The sequence below is a fragment of the Rhinolophus sinicus genome, chromosome 3, assembly GCF_057876585.1.
Source record: "Rhinolophus sinicus isolate RSI-liver-muscle chromosome 3, RSI-T2T, whole genome shotgun sequence".
In the NCBI taxonomy this organism is placed as follows: domain Eukaryota; kingdom Metazoa; phylum Chordata; class Mammalia; order Chiroptera; family Rhinolophidae; genus Rhinolophus; species Rhinolophus sinicus.
The window spans coordinates 163,780,519-163,805,781 of NC_142503.1; the positions used below are offsets into that span (position 1 = coordinate 163,780,519).

At 33.9% G+C, this 25,263-nt stretch overlaps 1 protein-coding gene across 5 annotated transcripts in view; it reads right to left on the reverse strand.

Moving 5' to 3' along the window:
* Nucleotides 1-25,183, reverse strand: part of WDHD1 (WD repeat and HMG-box DNA binding protein 1) — a 45,762-nt gene extending 20,579 nt beyond the window's left edge. For 4 of the 5 annotated variants that reach the window (XM_019725744.3, XM_088797343.1, XM_019725747.3 and 1 more), the window contains exons 1-12: nucleotides 25,052-25,183; nucleotides 24,736-24,828; nucleotides 17,291-17,402; nucleotides 12,362-12,513; nucleotides 11,535-11,646; nucleotides 11,310-11,360; nucleotides 10,314-10,409; nucleotides 7,711-7,803; nucleotides 6,833-6,939; nucleotides 6,470-6,611; nucleotides 3,054-3,258; nucleotides 555-742 (exon numbers count right to left, since the gene is read on the reverse strand). In XM_019725744.3, the coding sequence (XP_019581303.2) occupies nucleotides 555-742; nucleotides 3,054-3,258; nucleotides 6,470-6,611; nucleotides 6,833-6,939; nucleotides 7,711-7,803; nucleotides 10,314-10,409; nucleotides 11,310-11,360; nucleotides 11,535-11,646; nucleotides 12,362-12,513; nucleotides 17,291-17,402; nucleotides 24,736-24,812 (1,335 nt within the window). In that variant the 5' untranslated portion in view covers nucleotides 24,813-24,828; nucleotides 25,052-25,183. Of the gene's footprint in view, nucleotides 1-554; nucleotides 743-3,053; nucleotides 3,259-6,469; nucleotides 6,612-6,832; nucleotides 6,940-7,710; nucleotides 7,804-10,313; nucleotides 10,410-11,309; nucleotides 11,361-11,534; nucleotides 11,647-12,293; nucleotides 12,514-17,290; nucleotides 17,403-24,735; nucleotides 24,829-25,051 lie in introns of those variants that run through there. The other variant, XM_088797344.1, reaches the window with a different exon arrangement.
* Between the last annotated feature and the right edge of the window lie 80 nt (nucleotides 25,184-25,263).

The following is a 25,263-nucleotide window of genomic DNA, read 5'->3' on the forward strand; positions in this document are numbered from 1 at the left end:
TTTAATGCTTTTTGTGCCATATCTTGTTCTAAGTGGTTATCAGTAAACCAAACAGAAAAATCTTTATCCTTGGGGAGCTTACATTCCAGCGGGGTGAGGTAGTGGAAAAGGGGCAGATAGTTGTTTTTTTTCATTGCATGTAACACCTTCTAATATACTACAGGAGCTGCCTTCTAAAAAAACACTTTGTAAACTAGTGTTTTGGAATCAGTATCATCTCCTATGTAAAAACTCATATAATTTGAGAAACAAGGTTCAGAAGTATAGCCAAGAGATATTACAAGATACACAATAACATTTACTTAGGTTCATTATATATCATTTTGCAAAGCAGAATTTTATTTAACACAATTTTCAATAATAATAAATAAGACTAAGGCTATGAGTTAACCATAAAATAAATCAACCACAAATTAAAATCAACCGAAGTGCTCCAGGCCAGTTAATCAATTTCTTAAAAAATACTTTTTACCAAACAAATTAACTATAGTGAGATAAAATGCTTAAAAGTGAGATACAACTATTTAAAAGTTAAGTGTAGATCCAAGGCTTACCATGAATCTGTGAGTCAGATGCAAGGGTGTAGAACCTGACTGAAAGGGCTTTTGCCGGGGGGTTGGCATAGGCCCATCATAAAATGGCCTTTGGGGTGTTATAAGTGGTAGATCGTGAATGCTGTCTGCCTGATCATCTTCCTCCTCCTCTTTGAGAAGATTAGAACCACTTTTTAGCATTGTAACATCTAAAGTACAAAAGATTATAATTAGAGAACCATAAATACCAATGACTTGGAAAAAGAAAAGCATTATGAAATCTAATAACCTTTTCCATTCATACTTAATAATACTAAAATACTACTTGCCTCTTTCACTGTATTAACATTTGCAGTGATGGTGCAAAAGCAATGGAGGGTAAAACTGCTTGCGCCTCAGTATAAATCAAGGCAGGGGCACCAATCTGTATTAGCAACCAGTGCGTTGCTACCCACCACTCAACTGCAGTAAGAATATTACTTTTATTATATCTTGATCCTTGCATAGCTTTTTAAAAATGTTCTGTGCAAAAATCGGAAGTGTGCATAAAGAAGGATGATGGTTGTCTCAAAAAAAAAAGCATTTGTGCAATGGAGTCATAAGCTGAACTGATTTTTTTTCATGAAACCATTTTCACTTGAAAGAATGCCAGATAAACTATGGTTATGCAGACTTGGGCATTCAGCAAACATTTTCTTGAAAATGAATTTAACTTACAAAATTTGTTGCCAATGATAATATTTGAGCTTTCAAGTGAAAATCAGAACATTGGAAAACTTGTATCTGCCACCATAAGCCTGACTGCTTCCTAATATTTAAATACTTGTGCTGAGATTGGTAATGATACTAACATATAATTTTGGATAATACCTCAATATTAGGAAGGTCTGCAAATCTTATTGAACCAGTATTTTCCAAATTACCAATGCATGTTACAAAATCAAACACGGTAAAAGATCCATTTAAAGTTGAAGTTAGACCAATGGATTTTAATGTATTAAGAGTTAAATGTTCATTGAAAACTTTTCAGATTCCATATTGCAAATAATCTTTAAGAAGCTTTCATTTGTTGAGTTTTGGTACAGCATCAAAGAACACCCACAATTATTTGAATAGGCTACTAAAATACTTTGTCCTCTTCAAAACTACATATTTGTGTGAGGCTGATTTTTCTTCATATACTTCCAGCAAAAAACAGTAATATGGCAGTAGACAGACTCCAAGAGCAGATGAGAGAATCTAGCTGTCTCTGTGCCAGACATTAAACAGATACGCAACTCAGATAAAGTAATGCCACTTTCCTTACTTTGCTTTTCATAAAAAAATATCATTTCTTTACATGTGTTTACTAATACCATGTTAAACTAAATAAATATTTTAAAAATTTCTCAGTTTTCATTTCTAACATGGTAAATTACAATAGCTATAACTCCATAAACAAATGCTCTTTGGGGTCCTCAAAAACTTTTAAGAGTATAATGAGCTCTTAAAACCCAAACACTTAAGGACTGTTCTATAAACCCAGTATGTTTTAAATGCAGCACAATTTACAACAATACATTAGCATCTTACTTGTTAACATTCAAATGTGTTATTTCAGCATGTAAGTTCTTGTAACAGGTACTTTATTTGAAGGTGTTTAAGTACAATCTCAATTACTTTAACAGATACAGTACTATTCAGGTTATCTATTTCTTCTTGAGCTAGCTTGGTAGTTGGCATCTTTCATGAATTTGTCCACTTCATCTAAGTTGTTGAATTTATGGGCACAAAGTTGCTCACAATATTCTCCTACTACCCTTATATTAATAGCAGTACTGTCTCACAGAAACACAATGTGAACTACCTAAGTAATTTTAAATTATCTAGTATCCATATTTTAAAACATAAAAAAAAAATGGGTTAATTTTAATAATATATTGCACTTAAAACATAATTTCAGCATGTACTCAGTGTAAAAAATGACTAGGATATTTTATATTCTTTTTTCATACTGTCTTCAAAAGTTGGTTGCATTTTACGCTTAAATGACTTCTTAATTTGAACCAGCCCCATTTCAAGTGCTCAATAACCACAGGAGGCTAGTGGCTACCGTATTGGATAGTGTAGGTCTACAGGCTCTTTTTCATTACTTATATTAGTCATTTGTGTTTTTCTATCTTGATCAGTCAGGATAGAGATTTATTAATTTTACTAATCGTTTCAAAGAAATATCTTTTGGTTTCATTGACTTTTTAAACAGTTTTACTGTTTTCAATTTCATTGAATTCTGGTCTTTATTATTTCCTTCCTTCTGCTTGCTTGGAGTTTAATTTCTTCTTTTTCTAGTTTGCTAAAGCACAAACTTAGCTCATTGATTTGAAACTTTTTCTAACATAAGTATTTAATGCTATAATCTCCCTCTACATACTGCTCCAGCTACAGTCTACAAATTCAATAAATGACTTTAAATAAGCATTCATAAAAAACTGAAAATATTAATCAACAAGATGGATCATCACATGCACAATCAATGCCTACCCACTGAGTTGTCATCGTCTTCTAGGAAGTGACTTCGCTGTCTAGGACGACCTGAAGCCAGCACAGTGTCATCATCATCATCATGCATAATACCTTTCGGGAAAGAGGGGGTTTCGACTGCACTGTCATTCAGAAAATCACCAGCATTACTTGTATCATCTCCATCAAAAAGGTCACTATAATCTTTTTCCACTCTGCTAGATACCTTGAACAAATTAACACAAGTTAGAAAGTATTAGTGAACTATTCGCTCAATTACTCAAAAGGCAATCTTTTAATATGCACTATAAACACTAAGCAAATGCCCTCAGAAGAATAATTTGTAAATGTATTTATGAGGGATGTATTTATATTTATCTAAGACCTATTACTTACTTTAAATGCTTATAGTCTACGGATGGGGCGGGAGTGTATGACAGACAAGTAAAGAAATACTATATATACCCAAATATAAAACAAGATTTTATTCCAAAAGTCATTCCCCAGAAAAGAATTCATCTACAAGTCCCTAATTACAAAATATTCTCATTTACTTTTATTTTGAACAAAATACTACTTAGGTAAGATATATTTGCTTCAAATGATCTCAGTTAAAGCTAGTTTTATCTTTTGATACTTATAGAAGCGAATAGAAAGAACCAACAGAAAAACAAAGAAGGCAAAGAAATTCAACACAGAGTTAACTGATTACCAGGAATATGAACATACCATTGCCATGTACTGAATGTCACTGTAGTTTGTGAGATAACTTTAAAAAGTGAAATAGTAAGCAGATACATTGTAGAGGTCACAAATTACTAATACAAGATGAATGACAACTGTACAAATGTTAAGCCAATGGAAATTTATAGTTTGGTATAAAATTCTAATGAGAAAAACATCATTAATGGATTCAAAAGAGATTATCACAAAATCTTTTAGACGAACGTACATATGATTGTGTTCTGGAAAACTGCTATTTAACAAAATGAGTATAGAAAAAATACTTCTAAATTCATATATTTAAACACATGATTTGACATGAGTAATTAAATTAATAACTACACACTATAAGAAGATATAACTATTTCACTGATAGTCCTAAAAGTTTATGTACTCAAGCTGGTCAAGATTTTTTTTTGGGGGGGCAGGTAGGTTTATTATTGGAAAATGAGGGTTTTGCCTTACATTTATGGTGAAGGCCATAAAAATGTTGTTGTGACAGAAATAAATACTGTGAGGAGTAAACGCAGAAAGGAGAAAGTGGTTAATTCTGGATAAAGGGTTAAATGTTTTATAAGAGGTGTCCTTTGAACTAAAAATTATTTCCCAATTTACCATTTGTTTTTATCAACGTTATACATGAATATAAATTAGTCGAATTGTTACAAGGTTTATTTAAAAATGAAAACAGTCCTCTGCAAAGCCTCTGCTCTTGTTTCTTTTGATGTTCTCCTCCACACTTGTAAATATTCTAGTGCTATTTTTTTATTTTAATTGTTATTTATTTAATAGATCCTAATTTCCCTCTATTAGGGCAGATGAGAATTTGGTGCCGTTTCCTAACCACCCTGACTCACATATCCATGGACACTATTCTCCTACCTCAATCTTCCCAATATAGATATATTCTCATTTTGGTTGGATCCATATATTTAGATTATTATGACCATGTATGTGCTATTTATGGTCAAATAAAAATAATAGCAACACTTATGAAGTACTATGCTAGAGACTTTCCTAATTCTTTATACATAATTCATTTATTCCTCACAGTAACTCTAGGTGGTAGGCATTCCTAACCTCATTTTACACATGTAGTACTATACTCTTTTACATCTTTCGTTTACAACTTTTAGTTTATCCTGGAGTTAAGAACCTTCTCTCTCTTTAGGGCTTTTTTCCTTGGGGAAATTCCCCAAAGATGATTCTCCCAATCTCCTGTGTGAAAAGTATAAGACTGGCTAACAATGCTCTGAGAGCCAAATATAAAAAGTGAGCTGGGAATTTCAACATTTAAGTATATACACTTTCATTTAATCCTTTCAGTGCAATGTTTCTGCTTCACCCAACACCACTCAGCTGTACACAATGTCCCTGGACCAAAGACCGCCTCTATTTTACCTTTGTAAAGAAGAAATCTCCAGCATTCTGTCATAATGTGTATGGGGGTATGGGAGGGGAGTGTCCTAGCTCTGCATCCTGATGTTGAGACTGGAGGGATCTACTTGCTTATTAAACCAACCCTCCTGTTTTCAGCCCCTTCTAGAAGTACCATGTGCCACCCAATTCTGAATCTTTGGGGAGTAGTTAGCCAGGCAAACTTAACTGCACCTCAGCTTTCCTCCATTGAGGTCTTAGCATTCCATTTTTTGAGATGCTAGTTTCCAATCATCCATCTATTTTCTAGCCTTCAAAATTTTGTTAGCCTTATGGGATTGTGCATTAAAAATTCCCTTAGTGTAGTTTTAAGGGGAGGTTTCGGTATCTGAGCAGAAATAAATGCATGTATAAAAGTCTGTGATCTTTAACTGGAAATCTAAACCAAGACTTGAAATATGAATGGGTATATGTGCCAGGCAGGGGGAATGACAAAAACAAGGAGGTATAAAACAAGATGGCCTGTTTACAGCAAGCCTTCAGTAAGGCTGCATGGCGAAGCATCAGAGGTATATGGGTAGCTCTAAGAGTTAAAGTTAATTCAGAGCTGAAAAAGTTTATAGGCAAAACTAAGTTACAGTTATTAACTTTAATTTTTATCTATAAAACATTTATAGGCATACCTTGTTTTATTGTGCTTCATAGATATGGAGTTTTTTACAAATTGAAGGTAAAGACCCTCCATCAGCAAAAAGATTACGACTCACACGGAACGATCAGATGAAGGTTAGCATTTGTTAGCAATAAAGTAGTTTTAAGTAAAGTATGTACATTGTTTTTTTAGACATAATGTTATTGCACACTTAATAAACTACAGTATAGTATAGTGTAACTTTTATATGCACTAGGAAACCAAAAAAATTGTGTGACTAACTTTCCTGTGATATTCACTTTATTGCAGTGGTCTGGAACTGAACCTGTAATATGTCTGAGGTATGCCTGTATTTAACTAACAATCTCCAGAACACCAGGATAGTAAAATAGTATTTCACAAAGGTACTCCTTGGAAAGTCAAGGAAAGTCAGTCAATAGGCATTATATGGAGGGAAAAAGTTTCTTAGTAAAATATATTTGTGAAACATTAGGTTAAACAAGTTTAAACTGTTTTCTTTACAAAAGGATCATTAATGAGCTTCTAAAATAGTAACATGAATTGTAATTTTCCAAGAAAATAATGCAGTTTGTGATGTTTTCCAAATCCATATGAAAGACTTTGAAGAAACTGTTCTACCATATTATCATATATGTTACAAATGTCCTACCGTATTACTTATTACCTTACTGCTTGGTATCTTTCCATTGGGGTTGCAAACATTCTCCAGGAGCCCTAGATTTCCTTCTGCATCAGTATAAGCTATACGACTACAAGTAGGATGCCAGGCCAGGCCACAAATTGCATAACCTTTCTCGTGTTTCACCCTAAAAATTAAAAAGCAAGTTCTTCAAACACTGTCAAGAAAAATATGAACATACATTTCTTTAGGTAAATTTTAGCTAGAAAAGGTTAACTGACTTTTGACAAATGAATAGGTGTATGTTTGCATTTTGACAATCTAATAATCACAAGTCTGAAATGTTTCATACGACAAACAAAAATCTAATTGAAATAATCAAGAGAGACAAGATATATTGAATGGTACCTTTCCACGCAATCTTTGGTTTCCACATTCCAAATTGTAATTAAACCATTAATACTTCCTGCAGCTAAATATTGCCCACAAGGAGACCAGGTTACTACATTGAGAGTCTATTAAGAAAAACAATAAATAACAATTTTGTATAATTTGAAATAAATACTCACATTACCAAATTCAAACTTTTATAACCCTAACCCTATGGATTCCATGTAACTTTAACTTTGATGACATACAAATGGCAAGACAAAGTTTGCTTATTTCTTAACTATTTTTTTCAATAATTTTCAGCTATCACTAACAGCTATTACCTTATCATGAGAAAATTATACTGACACAATTTTAAAAGCAAAATCTAAAAAAATGTTATTATCCTGGAAAGAGAGATAACATAAGGTATCCTCTTGGCAGTCATCATCAAGATGAAGAGAACTAGTAAAGTGTAGTGAACCGCAGTAAGCCATTGCTGACTTACTGGGCCTGTTTCCTTAAGTGCAAAATGGGTGTGAAAGAAAAAGAGAGAGAGAATATATAGACCAACAAAGTTTTCTGCTCTAAAATTCTAGAATCTATGATCACAAGGCTCAGTAAAACTCACTTAATAAAGGTTAATTACTGATAATGTGAGAATAACTTGTTCTAATACTATGCTATGGTTAAATTTGACCACTTATAAATTAAATTATTATCTTAATCAAATTTCACAAAGGTCAGATAGGACCTAACAAAGACCTATCTACTGCTGAGAAGGCAGAAGGTGGACGCATGCAAACAGTCTAGAATTGTTCCCCATTTCCAACAATATTTAACTGCAACCATATTTAGGCAAAGTATGCATTAAACATTCCCTTTACCCTACTGAAAGTGTCATTTACAAAACCTACCTGAGAGATGAAATTATCTGAAAGATCACATTGATTACTCCAAGTTTCTCTTCTATATAGCTTAACAGATTTTTCCACAGGAACTGCTAGTAACTAGGAAAAATAAACAATTTACACAAAAGTTTACATTAAGTTAAATTTTAAAAAAAGCAAAAAAATTCATCTAAATAAGTTTATAAAAAAGAAGAGCAAATTTGTATTTTAACTGGCAACTAACAAGAGTCAAAAAATTACTTAAAATTCTGAGAAGCAGAGAATGGGTAATGACCACTCTATTGCTTGCACTGAAAAACACAGTACTTGAAGTTACTAGTATTTTCAATATGACTTCTTAAGGAATCTAAGCCTTTTGAATCAGAAAATTCATCTAATTTACTGGAAGGAAACAGAGCCAGAATACTTTGAAAATCTTAAGAAAAGGAAATTTATCTTCCTATGTATTCTTCCAAAAAAACAGATTAGTAGAAAAATAAAACGGTATGTTCTTTCTCTTTTATTAAATATGGTTTGTTTAAAAAAAGTATTACTTACAAATAGGAAAACTATGTTAATTTTAAAATTACTCAGATTAATTAATGTTTTATAAGCAAAGAAATAATACATACTGGATTTCCCAACAATTACTTTAATGCAGAATGTACGAGTATACTCTTAAAATTCACATGATACAAAAGGGCATATATTAAAAAGAAAGTCTCCCTCCCATACCTAAATTCTGTACTTCCCAAAAGCAAATATAAGAATAGACTATACAAGAATGGATACACACATATATACAAGCACACACATACACATACACACACACACAATTAATAAAGAGCATTCTTTTATACTTATTAATCTACAACTTGATGGTTATTTAATGTATCTGAAGCTTATTCCATGTAAGGAAATACAGAGCTATACCTCATTCTAACAGTTGTAGAGTGTTCCATTTTCAGGGATACCAGTTTATTTAACCAATTCCCTATTAATAAACATTTTGGATGTTTCCAATCTTTTGCTACTATAAACTATGGTGCAACATTTTCGTTATACATACCCTATAATGCATATGTATAAATATGCTTGTAGGATATATGCCTAGTAGTACTGTTGGTCTTTTATTTTGATGACTGACCACACCCTCTTCAACATAGTATATAATAACTTTTGATCTTTGACCATCTGAGAAATGAAAACTAGACTATCACTATAGCTTCAATTGATATTTTTATAACAGTATGAAAGATTAATATATTTTCACATCTTAAAAGCTATCTGTATATCTTTCACTATATAGTGTCTGCTCATGTTCTTGTCCATCCTTCTATTGGGATCTGAATGATTTGTAAGAATTCTCTGTATATTAATGAAATTACTCTTTGTCATATTGCTTCAAACACTTGTCCCAGTTTGTCATTTGTCCTGACTCTAAAATATTTTCTAACATACAAAATATTTACATTTATATTGCTGAATTTATTCATCTTGTTTTCTGAAAAGTTTCACACGTACAGAAAAGTTGAAAGAATATAGCAGATATGTGAATCTTTATGGAGATCACCTTGTGGTAGGAAGCCTCCCAAGATGGTTCTCAATGATGCTCATCTCCTGGTATTTATGCCCTTTGCCACATTTACTAAATCTGCCTTTCTCCACCTTTACCATCACTAAATTCCCATATATATTGGATCCATTTCTCTGTTTAATAGATATCTGTCTATTCATGTGTCAGTAACAAACTTTTAATTCCCATGATATCATAATATTTTCTATTTGACTGGATTAGACTTCATCGCTTTTCTTTTTGAAGACTTAGTTTTCCATGTAGACTTTACAATCAGCATTATTTGGTCTCCCCATACATCTACTGATATTTTATATTTGAATGTTGTCAAAACTATAGATTGGGAGAAGAACTAAATACTTATATCGAAAATTCCTTTCTAAGAAGGGGATATATTTTTCTATTTAACAATTCTCCTTTAACCCCCCTTGATAGCATATTAAAATTTTCTTTATATACATCTTTCATATTTCTTACTAAGTTATCCCTAGTTATTTTATCTTTTGATATAAATCTTTTTGAAAATAACAGTATGTTATTTTCTCCCACCATATTTTCTAAATAGCTATTGTTTATATATAGGATTGTTATTGGTTTCAAATATTAATTTTGTTTACAGCTACCTTACTGAACTTTCTAATTTTTCCTCCAGTTGATTTTCTTGGTATTCCCTCATAATAAGAATTTCATTTGTAAATGAGCATTCTCCTTTCTCCATTCAAACCTCTCATAACTTTCTATCATCTAACTGTATCAGCTAGTACCTCAAAAATGTTGAATACAGGTGATAAGATCAAATAACAAAACTGTTTCCACGGTCGTTCCATTAAACATCAATGTAAAAAGAATATAAAATTAATTCATTCATGTAAAATGTACTTTTTAAAAGTGAAATGTTTCTTAATGCATTCCAATATTAATTAGTTGGCTTGGCATTCTAAAACTTATAATCCAAATGAAAGAGTTACAATTTAAAAACTATTTTTACATTCAAAGTTGACAAGAACTAGAACAGATGATTTTTAAAAAGGTTGAAAAATAAAGAGTCACTTACCTTCCCACTTTTCGGCTGCCAAGCAAGTCTGCAGATTGATTTTGCATTTATCACATCATTGCATTTTTGTAGCAGTGGCCAACTAACAGAACATGTCTGATTTTTTAAAAAAGAAAATTTATTTCCCTTTATGAAAATTCCCCCCAAATGATATGTAGAACTGAATACATTTAATAGGTCGATTCTTCAAAAAAGCAACTTAATTTACTTTCATCTAATTATGATGTTTTATTTATCTAAGTTATTTTAAGTCTTTCAGAGGTATAAAGAGCACAAGTTTTAAATAACTAAGAGTACTTCCTATGTAGAAAAGCAAACAATATACTCATTGACTAATCATACACACAAAAAACCCCAATATATTAAAACCTTTAAGTGTCTATGAAAATGAACTTCAGAGAGCTACTACAAAATGTTATGGTGTCAAAGTCAATCCTCCTAAATAGTTCAAGAATGAATGGAATGAACTGTGGCTGCTGAGGTACATTTGTGGGGATATTTTTCTCATCAGCCATATCTCTAGGAATTCCAAGGCCTCTCTGATTGCCTGAGGAAGAATTAATTGTTCCCTCAGTCAATTTGGACAACACCTTCTTCATAGCTCCTTTAAAAATTTTATCAGGTTGGGTTAGAGTAAGTTGTTTATGTGACTCTCCAAGTCAAGTGTGGCCCATGCTTTATTTTATTTTCGTATTCTCAACATCTAGGGTCCAACAGATGGTAGTTTGCAAATATATAAAGACTAAATATCCCCCATTGATTTACAAAACCTAAAAATGAAATACAAATCTATTGTTTCCCTTGTGATTAAGTAAAGGAGCAAATAGCCTTCAACATATTTATTTTTGCATTAGATTCTTATGGAATTTGATACAAAACCAGTATTTAATGCTACTCAAAAGAAAAAGAATTAATTTGATCAAGTAATACAATACATAACACTCAATATATGATGAAAATGGGCAAAAAGATTTAAATACAAATTGATGAGTTTACCTGATCTGAAATTTGCCAAACTCTGACAGATCCATCACAACTAGCTGAGGCCTGCAGGAATAAAACAATAGATTTCTCTATAGGTGCAGACATAAAACTATATGGAAACTGGTTCAATTAATAAACCAATGTGTCTTTTATCAACCGTGTGAAATTTTCTGCTAATTCTCCGACAATTTTAAGCATATTCAAGAAAAATGCAAAAAGAGGGGAAAAAATTATTACCAGAAAGATGTCCTTAGGATCAAAGGAAAGACTTAAAACAGGGGCATCATGTCCTCGAAATGTTTTCTGTTGACTGCAATCCATCACATCCACAACTTTGACTAGAAAGTCACTATGAACAATAAGAGTGATGTACACAAACAAATGCCAATACAAAAGACTCTCCTAAAAACTAGGGCCCAAATATTTCAAAGTCACAAGAATAAATGTCATACTTTCTTTATAGCAACTTGTGAAATTTGACACCCAAATTTAATGACTTACCCTTTTAGATTTGCTCTATAAAGACGCTAAAAACACAAGACTTCCTATTCTGTTAAAACACAAATTTTCTAAATAGCTTCCTTAGTTACATCTAAAGCTTCTATTATTTGCTAGTCTAATTACAATCATAACCATTTTTAAAAGTACTATACCTTTTACTCCCCCTCAGCAACTCACCAATTACATATGACAAATAAACATCAAGGGAAACAGTAAAAATCCTAATTGTACTAGGTTTTTCTACCTGAAATAATTTTTAAAAGTAGGCTAGGTTCTACCTGAAATAATTTTTAAAACTTTCTATCAAAGTATCATCTTTTCCCAGTTTTCTTCAGTATTTACTAAATAGGCTATCGGCAAAGCAATATACATATCTCCATTCACAAGAAACACAAGTCTGTCCTCAAAAACCTTACGAGTTAAAAAGACTTGAATATAAAAATTAAGTGAACAGAAAAAAAGAAAAAGTAGAAGAGAGAGACCTGAAAATGTTACCCTGAAACCAATTAATGAGGCCATGCTGCTCTAACATTATTTCTTTTTCGGATATCAAGCAGCCTTACGCAGATCCAGCAGCCACTTTTGTTCCATCCTTATTAAAGACCACATGGTTTGCATTTGTGGTGAAGCGAGTCAATATACCATCTGGAACTCCCTCAGGAAATGTGTGGACTTGTATAGTATTGTTGGATACTGCAGTGACCAATTTTCCATTCTAAAAGAAAAATAAAGGTAAGAAACATTGGTAAGAAACAAATCCAAACTGATTGGGAGTCTCTCCATAGTTAAACATCCTTAAAAAAACACACACAAAAACCTCATACGTCACATCAAGAAATCACCAATATACAATTTTCCTGAAATATATTATTAGCAAGAAAAATTTATCTGCTATACCTTTAGAAAACTTAATTCCCTCTTTACCAGCCAACTGTTTAGTCTCTGATTTTCCTTTTACTTCTGGAGAGAAATATTTAATTAGTAGTAATTTTATGGATTCCCCAGTGTCATTAATAAAGAAATGCAACTTAAAAGAAAAAGTGTATTTTCAGAGAAAACATAGCTAGTCTCATTGAGGGAAGAGCACACTATAGTTTCCACAACAAAATCATTACGTGTCTTTCTGGAGTAAAGTCTAAATGCAGAATCCATGGCACCTTCTTAAAAACACTAAATTAACAGTTTTAAGCTCTGAAAATGATCAGCAGATACTATTGCTTTGCAGAGCTTTTAACTAAGAATGAAAAGGTCAATTCTCTGCCCTAGCACTTTAATTTTATTACTTCTCCAAGAGGAATTATGTCTCAATAGACTAAATCATAATCTACCAATCCCATACAAGCTTTACTAAATTATATGGTCAATTTATTAATTTAGATTAAATGATAACTGCCAAGAAAAACAAACAACTGAAGTTTGTTAATGAATACATTCTATCATATAGCAACAGGTCTCAGCCATATTTGTACACTTAGGACCCTCAGCCTACCTAGAGCACCTGCTTCCGCTCCAGTGGAAAAAGAACTTGGTGATAACAATGACATGTAAGCATATAGCAAAATTTGGGAAGGTATGTACATCTGTTCAAATAAAAGTACAGATGATTCAAATTTGAACTGTAATATACATTTATCTTCAATTACTAGAAGACTTGTGTAAAATAGTGTGTTGTGTATGTCTACACTGTGTAACTACTGTAATTAAACAATCCACAATAAACTAAATTCAGAATGTTGAAGCTAACAATAATTTAAATGAGAAAACAAGAAGAGAATAAACAAAAAGCCATAACCAATTCAGAACAGTGATGATGCTAAGTGTTCACTGGCAAAACTACAGAAACACCAACTATTTATTTATGTGTGTACATGGATAGGAACTTTGCAACCAGGCTGTGTTTTTCTTGCCAACAGTTTTCTTAGAATACTGACTAAGCATCCTCAGTTAGCTCTAGTAAAGAATTTACTAGTAATTCTTTAATAGCATGTTAACTAGCCTTCTATTCATATTAAAGCATATAATTGTACTAACTCACCCGAGAGACCTGAAAAAAAACTTGCTTTAAAGTCTTTTTCCAACAAATATACTGTGAAACCAAATTACTATCAGAACTCTGTCAACTAGTAAAATTTTTTAAAAAAGAAACTGTTCAAAGGATCAGGGCTCTGGTCAGGATCTGGTCAACCATTCTCCTTCTTGGTGGGTTGGGAGGACTGGAACCCCGCCCAGGATGACGTGAGTTGCAGCCACTGTGTTCCTTACTGACTGTGCCATTTGACCTTCCTCTGAGCTTTGGTTTTCCCAATAAAACGGAGATAATTCCATACTTCTCCGTATCTTTGTTAAAAGGTCTAGACAATGTAAAATACTATGCAAGCGTTAACTATTACTACACACAAACACAGAGGGTGCCAAAATAATGTATACATATTTTAAGAAAGGAAAAAACTAATGTTTTCCTGAAAATAAGACCAGGTCTTATATTAATTTTTGCTCCAAAAGACGCATTATGTTCAGGGGATGTTATCCTGAAAAATCATGCTAGGGCTTATTTTCCGGGTAGTACACGGTATGCACCGATAACAAAAGATGAATATAAGTCACGTTCGACTTCTGCAATTACACGAGGTGCTCAAAATGGTTACTATCAGCGTAATTTTAATAGTTTTTTACTTTCTTAAAATGTGTATCCATTTTTTTTGGCATCCTCTGTATGTTGATTCATCCCAGTTTCACTGTTTTGGAGGGTGATATTTTCTCTACTTTGTTCTCAAATAAAGCATCTAACTATACTTTCCTGCACTACTGAATCCAAAAACAGAAAGTGTTTACAAGGAATTATGTTTTAAATTAAATACATTGTAAAATTGTCAACTTTGCATGGCTATTTGGTAATGTCATTTTATTAAAGTCCCATAAGCTCCATTCTTAAAGTCAAAGAAAATATTTTAGCACTGTGGGACTTGCAGTGGGTTGAATAGTGGCCCCCAAAAGGCATGTATACGAGTTAAGTCCTAAGCCCAGGTACCTGTCAATGTGACCTTATTTGAAAATAGTCTTTGCAGATGTAACAAGGATATATAGATGGCCTTATAAGAAAAAGGAGAGGGAGATTTGAGACACAAAGACATGGAAGAAAAGGCAATGTGCTCATTCTAATATTGATACGTAGTATCGGTTTACTCTAAAAATGTTCCAGCAACTGTGTATAATAATACTGTAAAATATAGAAAACATATATTGGTCTCTGCCCCTGGTTTCTGGCCCAGAGCTTCTAAAACTCTTGTAATTTTCTAAGTGACGAGAGCACTGGGGACATCTTCTGTTCTAATATTTGGTCTCTAACCCTGGTTTCTGACACAGAGCTCCTAAATCCCTTGGAATTTCCTGGGTTATATAAAGGAGTGTCTTTTGTTCTAATGAGTTTATGTTTGAGTTATATGACTATCAGTGATTAAGTTAACTAACTGTTGTATTGCAACCACAATGTGGGCTTTATAATTGTAAAAGTAATTCATCCTTGCTTGTATGTTTTTTTATTGTTAATGATAGTAAATCCAAAATTCGGAAGGATGATAAATGCCAATGGGGGGGGGGGCGCGATATTTTGTGTGTCCTGCAGGATTTAAATATGGGTTGACATTAATAAGAATATTCTAGAACAGGAAGCAAATTGTATAGTGTTGTGGTTAAGAGTTAAGTCTTTAGAGTCAGACATGTTTCAAAGTCTTACACTACCCCTTTCTAACTATGTAACATGAAGCAGATTATTTTTCATCTCCAAATTGCTCACTTGTAAAATGACAAATAATAAATAGTATCTACCTCAGAAAAAAACACAAAAGGTGATTAATGGATATTAATGGTAAACCAGTTAAAATATATGGGCTCCTGGTTAGCTTCAGGATGGGGGCGAGTCACCACAAAAATGAAGCCATGATTAGAAGGCTGAAATATTCAGCCCTATCCCCCAACTTCCCTGAAGGGGAGAGGGGCTGGAAACGGAGCTAGTAATTGATCATGCCCATGTGATGAAGCCTCCATAAAAATCCTAATAGTATAGGGTCCGAGGAGCTTCCAGGTTGGTGAACACATCCATCTACTGGGAGGGTGGCTCACCCCAACTCCACAGGGACAGAAGCTCCTGCTTGGGACCCTCTCAGACCTCCCCTATGTATCTCTTCTGTACCCTTTATCATATCCTTTATTTATATAATAAACTGGTAAATGTGTTTCCCTGAGTTCTGTGAGCTGTTGCAGAAAATGAAAGAATCCTCGGAGGGGGTCATGGGAACCTGCAATTTGTAGCCAAGTTGGACAGTAGTTGTGGGTCACTTGGGGACCTACTACTTGTGATTGATATTTGAAATGGGGAACAGTTTCGTGGGATTGAGCCCTTAATCTGTGGGGTCTACACTAACTCTGGTTAGTGTTTGAATTGAATTGAATTTTAGGACACCCAGCTGGAATTGCAGAGAATTGCCCAGTGTGGGGAAAAACATCAACACATCTGGTGCAGAAGTGTTGTGATCATGGTAGTAGTGTGAGAGTAAAACAAAACAAACAAAAAACAAACCATCAAATAAATACAAGAGGAGAGTGGTTTTCCTTTAGTAACACTTCTCCAAGCCCTCATAATTATTGGGATTAGCAATAATTTTCATCCTTGCCCATCTTATAGGAAAAACAAAAAAATCCAATTGTTTAATTCGAACTTCTTTGCTTATTAATGAAACTTAGCTTGAATTTAATGTATGTCATTTATACTTCTGGTCATTTTTTCTTTTGGGAATGTATTTTCCATTATACATGATCATTTAAAAAAGAATATCTAAAGTATCTAAAAGACCATTTCATTTACCTTAATGGGCCTAAATTTGAAAAAAATATAAATACTATAAAAAGATTTTTTTCCTACCCAAATATAATATACTCAATTAAAATTCATCACAAACAAAAAGCTTAGTTTTTAGACACTTGGTTTGCAAAGTCCTTCTGAAAACATGTCTTCAGTCTCCAAGTAAACTACATCTCATTCCCATATATACCTTACATAAAATATTAGAAAGGTGAAATATATAAATATCCTGAAAAAGTTAATGAAGCATTCCTCTTTTCTAGAACAATTTCTCAAAGTATCTGAATTAGTGCACTAAAAAAACCTGAAAATGCCACTGAGTTTTCCCACAAAGAAAAAAAAAGGGACATTTAAACCTCTTTCTTAAAAGAAAAAGTGTATTTTCTTGCATATATTTTATTTGGTTCACTATTAATATCCATTAATCACCTTTAATAAACCATTCAGATTTTACCTGTAAAACTTTTGGGCAAGTTACAGCATTATACATTTTTTAATATTATTTCCTAAGAGAAACAAAACGGTACATCGATACTGAAAACTTATAAAAATATTTTTCATCCAAGCATAAAAAAAAAAAAAAAATCACATGGCAGTACAATTTCACATCAGCTGCTATAATTGTTTTTAATACCTTCAAAGCACATGAATATGCCTTTTCTCCAACATTAATAGACTTAGGATCATCATCATCCAAGTCTTCCCAAATTCTCACATCACCATCACTTCCACAAGTCACAATGCAACTGTGAAGGAAACATACTCATTAAAAAAGTCACCAAGCTTCAGGTCTATTAATTTTTTTGGAATGCTACCTAGTTGGGTTCTTTTTTCGTGTTTTTTAAAATAACACCAAGGTATTAACCAATGTTTTCTCAATTTACATTCAAAAACATCAATAACAAAGACCACTAACCGCCTATGTTGTAACATACAAGATGAGTTTAATGTTTTCTACAGTTCCTCGGTGGTGTAAGTCTTTATTTGTAATAATGTGAGTGTGTAATCTCTGTAATAGCAGTGACCACCACTGTGTCTCTAGCACAAAGCAGTCTCTGGTATATAGAAGCCTTGATAAATGTTTGTTGAATGAATAAATGGATGGAAATGAGACCTGAATTATCCAAAGCTAATTATGCAAATCGCTATCTATATCTCTCAAATCTTGTTTTAAACCTTGTCTCTAGAGTGCTTTTATTTATTTGGTATGTGTCCTATCTAGACACATACAAAAGCAAGTAAAATATAAAAATAACACGGAAAATGGCAAAGAGAAGCCACAAAAAAAAACCACACTGGATGTTCAGAAGAAAAAAGATTAAGTCCCAGCTGGAAAATTAGATAGGTAGTATTTACATGGGGAAGTCAAAGGACAAGTAGGAATGGATATGCTGAGATTGGTGAAAAGGGCAGTTTCAGACAGATGAGACCACATGAACCAAAACATGTAGTAAAGCCTGGAGGAGTTTGCCTGGAGTACACTGTCCAGGAAATTGAGACAGAAAATGTATATTGGGGTCATTCTATTTAGGATGACTTAATACCAAACTAAGGAGCTTGGACTCACTTCCACAGGAAACAAATAGGACCGTAAGTCTCAGTTTGCTGAGGACGTGCCTGTTTTATGCAACCAGTTGGTTTGGCGTTTGTCCTGAATTTTTCACTTTAGAACATTATTAGTATTAGTTGCATCAAAATTGGTTGGAATGGGTCTGACAGACCTCTTCCTTGCACTTCCAGTTTGTCATGATCTTGTTCAGTAGTGCAATGCATGCATTGAATAGAACTTTCACTTTAACGTGTAAGTAAATCTGAAAGACAATCAATGATAACTCATCTCCCGCTTTTCAATCTTTTCTTGATGCAACATAACACCTCCTTCTTTCAAGGACAACAGGTGTTAACTAATAAAAACCAAAGTGAGGTTGAGACAGGAGGCCCTAGGGAAAGCGATTTCTTTCAGTATCCAGCAGTGATAGGAGAAGTATTTCATATTGGGGTCCCTACCAAATATTTGGTGTATCGGCCACGTACACCACAGGAGATGTATAAAGTTGCAGGGACCAGTGGGAAATTATAGTGAAATACAGTGGAATTAATGAGAAATATATGCAGGAAATAATTAAGCAGTCCTTTGAAGACCTTTTATAGTATGTACATTTTTCCTATAGTGTTTTTGTCACTGTAGGAAAAAAAACTGCACACTAATTATATTATTCGCTGTATTTTTTAAATTTTGCAAAAACAAAAAGCAAACAAACAAAAAACCTTTCAGAAGCAATAAGCTTGAGAAAAATACATCAAGTACATGTTCAATAAAAAATTAAATACTAAATTTCTGCTTCTCGAGCAGTTGATAATGAAAGTACAACTTGAACAAAATGTTAGGTGACATTTACCATGGGGTTATAGTGACAATACCAACCACGGAAAAGTAAGAAGACACTGAACTCCTGAAGAAGCATCAGCATCTACTCCATAAGTTAGTAGCTATCTTGAGATGGCCTAAAAGTCATGTTTCCACAGGTATATTAGGTTGGTGCAAAACTAATGGCACTTTAAAAGGTTAAAAATTGCAAAAACTGCAATTACTTATGCACCAACTTAATATTATAGAAAGTGAATTTGCATCTTGTCAAGTTGACTTTTCATAAAAATTCAGTGCTGTCTGATAGAACTTTCTGAGATGATGGAAATGGTCTACATCTGGCTACCAAGCAATTGAAATGTAGTTAGTATGACTGAGGAAGTGAATTTTTTATTTTAATTAATTTAAATCCAAAGAGCCACACGTGCTAATGGCTACTGTATTGGACACAACGGCATTAAACCAAATGACAGTTGTTCTAACTTGTGTTCATTTTTCATGCTAAGTTTTCTCATACAAGTATGAAATGTGAAGTAACTGCCGTTAATGTGTTGTTTCCATTAGTAAAAGAATTTTTCAAACAGTTAAATGATACTGCTTTTATATGTCACCAGAGGTTTACATAGAAAGTCACATTAATTTCAATAGTTTAGTTTTCCCTTCAGTTCATGGAAACAAAGTAAAGCTTCTGGAAGTTCATTCTGTTGTTGGGAATTCTAACTTCATTTGAAAAACTCAGTGCTAAAGATAAAATTCTTAATTTTTACAGTAATAACATACATTGTTGTAGAGCACAGCACTATAGTAAAAACAATGTTCTTACTAATTTATAAAACACAAATGTACTTGGAATTGGAATTATAATTCATAATTGTGTCCAAATAAAGTGCAATAACATACCAATTGAAACAGAACCCACAGCTGTCAAATTTTTAGATTTTATTTACATTCAGAATCAAGACTTTTGTAACAAATTGATGTTAAATACACAAAAACTTCAACACTGCAGATGCTTTCTCTGCTACCTCAATTATATTTAAAAATTTGAGCCTTTGAAGGGTGACTTTATAAAACCCGTGTCCTTTAATAATGGTATTATTATTATTATTATTATTGGAAAAAAGTCTCCTAAATCCTAGTTGCATTTTGTTCAAAATCAGTTAGAAATCTTTCATTGAAGCATTCAACTTAAGCCTTTGAGACCTGTAGTAAAATGCAATTAATAAAAACAAAGCTTATGTCCAGAAAGACACTGAAATTTATCCCTACAAAAGCAAAAAGAATTGGACAAATTTTATATTAAAACCTGAAACAGTGAATGTTTAATTTTCAAATTCTGTAACTGCAATTTGGAATGTCTTGACTTGTGGGAAGAATCTTTTAATGGAACTCTTCTTTTTATTTATACAAATTTATGTGCTGTGCCAGAATAAAATGAAATTGAGTAGGCTTAAAAATTGTGAAACATTCAAAGGAATCATAGAGACAATTTACTTGATGAAATTTGTCTTTAAAATATTAAAGACTTCATTATTGAAAAAGAGGACTCTGAATGCAGGTAAAAAGACAGAACTTATAAATATAATGAAGTGGAAATATTTATACATTTCAATTAAGATAAATTTTTAAAAATTGAGACTCTTCCATTTAGTAGAAATTGCTTTGGGCTTACTAGTTGAGAACTTGAGAGTATTTTCTTATTGAAAAATATTATGATCTAAAGAAAAGAATTAACTGAGTCTCACTTCAAATTTATTAACCATAAAATGCAACTCTGAAGACTGTATCCAATTTTATAAGAAAAAGAAAAATAAGATTATGTTGAAAAAAATATATATTTTCAGAAAAATATCAGCAATATCATTTTAGAGACAGGCTAAAAAAACTGATTAAAGTTACATGAATACGTACTATAAATGACTGCTCTACTTATGTTAGTGTTTAGATTGTATGTTTAATGTTTAGATAATCAATGTAAAGAAAAAATGTTTAATGTTTAATGTCATAAATATGCTTTTTTAGGAAAATTGTTTTTAAATAATTTTTTCAATAAGACCATGTTTTAGATCTACCAAAACAGAGTAATTTGCCAATCAGCAGAAAATTTAAAAACTGTCATTTTAATTGTAATTCTCTGGAAATCCTTCTCTCCATCCTCAAAGGTGTACCAGTTTAGATGAAAAATTAAGAAATCTACTGTAAGTTTCTGAGCATAAGGACTAATTCTATCAATTCCCTTATCTTCTTTAGGCCATAACTACAAAAAGCCAATAATTCCATAGGCATCTCTCACATTTGGATTCTTCATCCTCACCAAGCAACCAAGTTCCTTCCTTTAAGAGACCACACCTCCTCAATCTTTCCCCTGGGCCTCATGAGACTCATGCTCAGGCACCAGCAAAATCTCTGCATCCTCAGCTTTTTATTCTGAACATTCCTCTGAGGACACAGCTTCCTCGTTAGCCCTCTTAAGTGATGGCTGATTTCTTTTCCGCATCCTTTAGGGGCCTAGAGGTGGGCCTTCCTTACTTCATTCAGTACCACCACCACTTCCATTCTATTGCCACACCCTTGTAAAAAAAGAAAAGCTTAAAACTGCCGTCAGACCACCTACAGATTCTTAAAGAGAAATCTTCCCAGTTCCCTAAGGATTTTTGGCACAAGGCTCATTGTTATTCTCTAACAACATTATTCCTATTATAATTCTTAGTGTTTTCAATATCCATGTAGCTGAAACCTTCTGATACTCAGTCTGGCCCTTACCCCACCTCAGGCTCCCATGGTCATAGCCAAGATTTTGTCTTTACCAATATTGCAGCTGCTTCATGATCTCAACTTCAATCATCCTAATCACTTATCTTTTCACCTTCTACCCTTAATACCCTAACTCCAACAATTTTTTAATTCTATTAGGATCTACAATCTATTGAAACTACCTTTTCACCATCTTTCCCTTCAAGTTCTCACATCCCCCCTAATCTGGCTTAAATTTCATAGTCTGTCATTGAAATTACTCCTCTACCTTACCTTCAAATGCCCGGCCCCCCTTCACTTTGTCATACCTACCAGGCAAAACCCCAACCCTGGTTATATCCAACTCTGCTGATTGTTAAGTTTGCACTTGCAGAGCTAAAAATGGCTGGAAAAAACATATAACTGGGTTATATATCTCACTTTAAATTCAGGATTACTAACCTGAAGCAGACCTTTAGTGCTGCCCAGAAATCCGACTATATTCCCTAGTTCATTCAATTTTCCCTCTTCTGACCATCTTCTCATATCGACTCCTGTTTCTTCAAACCTCCACTCCCTCCCCAGTTTCAACTAATGACTTTACTTCCTATTTCACTGAGAAAACAGAAGCAAGCTACAGAAATTATCCGTATGTTCTCCCCACCCCTTCTGGGAGCTCCATCCCTCCACTTATGAATTTGACCCGCTCCTATCTTTGGCCAGTCTTTCCCTCTGGTGCACTATATACCAGCCCCTCCCACTTACTCAAGGACAGCACTCCAGCAAGTCTCCCTCTTTCTACTGTAACATCAACTTGTCCCTCACTATTAGGTCAGCTCCCCTAATATATATGCTATAATCTCTCTCACCTTAAAACAAAATCTTTCCTGATCCCACATTCCAATCCAACTACCCTCATTCATTGAGTGTCTTACTCACTAACTCCAATTCCTCCCTTTCCATTCTCTTGGATCCATAACAACAAAGTTTTCATTCTTACCACTCCATAAAAAGCTCAAGATTACCCATAGCCTCCATATCACTAAAACTGATGAATTCTCAGTCCTCAACTTGACCCACCAGCAGCATTTGACATAATTTATTATTTCCTCCTCAAAATGCTTACTTTGGTTTCTCGGCATCATTCTTATAGTATTTTGATTTTCTACCTTGTTAGCACTCCTTAGTCTCCTTAATTGAACCCTCCTTCTATAACTTGATCTCTAAATATTGTGGATTGTCCCAGGGCTGAGCCCTTGAACCTTTTTTCTTAACTACATTCTCTCCCTAGGTGATTTCATTCGAGTTCATAGCATTAAATATCATCTCTATATGAACAGCACCCACATTTAGATTTCTAGTCAGGACCTCAATCCTCAATTCTAGGAGGCATCAACTAAAGAAATTCACATTTCTTCTCTGTGCTTTAGACCTGTTTATCCAGCTGTCTACACCTCTAGTTGGATACTCAAAGAAATCCTACACAAAACAATGTCCAAATGCAAATTCATAATCTCCACCCACACTCTACCTCTGAAATATGTTCCTCTCCAAGTGTTTTGAATATCTGCAAATGGCATCATCATTTCCCCAAATATAACATCCAGAATCACAGTTGTTATTCTGGGCACCTTCCTCTCCTTCATCAATATCTGATCCATCCTGTTGATTTAACCTTTTAAATATTTCTTGAATGTACCTTCTTTTCTCCATACTCACATCTTACTCTAGCCGAAGCTTCCATCACACTCAACCAGACTAACAGATACCTTCTAACAGTCTCTCTGCATCCACTCCTGCTCCTTTTCCAATTCATCCTTCATATACATCTTTCCAAAGACAAGAGACTGGTCATATCTCCTCTCTGCTTCAAATCTTTAATACCTTCCTACTGCTTTTATTATAAAATCAAGGTTCCTTAATAAAGCCCAAAAGATCTTGGATAGGATGCCCACTGCTACCTTCACAGATTCATTTCTTGTCAACCTCTGTATCACTCTGTGTATTTTAGCACCATTAGCTTTTTTTCAGTTCTTTGAGCGTACTACACTCCCTACTCCCACTGGGCCTTTGCACACAGTACTCCCCCTTCCTTGAATGCTGACACAACCACCCCACAGCCACCACCACCTATCTCTTTATACTTCTTAATGCCTACTCAGTCTTCAGATCTCTTTTCAAGAAACACTTCCTCAGAGAAGCCTTCCTTGCCTCTTCAAACTTCCCCTTTGATAGGCTTATCACTTAATATTTCTAAGTGTAATTCTAAAAGTACATTTTTGTGATTAATTTGTGCTCAATGTCTGTCAATCCAAAAAGACCTTAAAAATCAATGAAGGAAAAGATTGTGCTTTGTTTGCACTATTGTAACTCTAGCCCTCACGCAGCAGAATAGACAAGCAAATATTTTTCAATGAATGAATCAATACAGAAGTGACAGTGAAAGCCACACAATTGGACAGTGCTGCATAGGAATGGAATTTAGAAAGATAAAAGGGACCAGAATAACCCTGGGTAAATAGCATCATTTAGGAATCAAGCAGAGGAAATAAATTAGGGGGGAAAAAATCAGAAAGTTAAAAACAACAAAAATGAAATAGCATCATGAAAGCCAAGAGAGGATAAAATACCAAAAAGATAAAACAGGCTACTGAATTTGACAAACCTAGTGAACTAACAAAATAACTAATAATGGGAGATGCAGTGAGAAAGTGAACAAAGGGAAAATCTGGGGGAAAGCCCACATCTTTCCAACTCCCCTGTAAGTAAGATTTTTACACTGGTTAACTTTTTTGATATCCTTAAACTACTATGACAGTCGGAATCAAACATAAATCTAAGGAAAATATATGTGCCATTTTAAACTTTATTTTTCTATATTTGTATGAGTCATTTTAGTCTACTTATATGACATATCCTAAGAATAAGTGTTCTAATATTTACACCTGAAATGTTTTTTGTTTCTTAAAGTACGTTACCTCCCCGAATCATCAAAACAGACATCTGTGTGTCCCTCTGTGTGTCCGTATCTCATCGGCTTCTGTATGGCAGGCATCTTTTCCTTTACCTACCTGAAAACGTTTTATAAAAGCTAGTATTATTTTAAAGAAGAGGAACGCCCGGGGCTGAAGGGTAAGAACGGGGGTTAGTCTCCTCCCGGGCACGCTCTCTCGACAGCCCCTTTTCCTCCCACCCGAGTGGCACCAACAGAAAAAAGAAAGAGGGTCTGTCAGACAACAAGCAGGGAAGAGGACACGCTTCTCCGTGGCGCGAGCAGCGGGAGGAAGAACTCACCCGGGTGACTGACCCTCCGCGACTGAAGGAGGCAAGCACCGGCGCAGGACCGCTTCCCGCGCTCAGGCGTGCTGGCCGCACTACGCCTGCGCCGGCCCGCCCACACCAAGCGCAGGTCCCGACCGAGGCCGCGGGCTAATGACGTCAGCTTCGCGCCGGCTGCAAGGGAAAAAAAGCCGGTTGCTGGGAGAGGGAGAAAGAAAGGGAGGAAG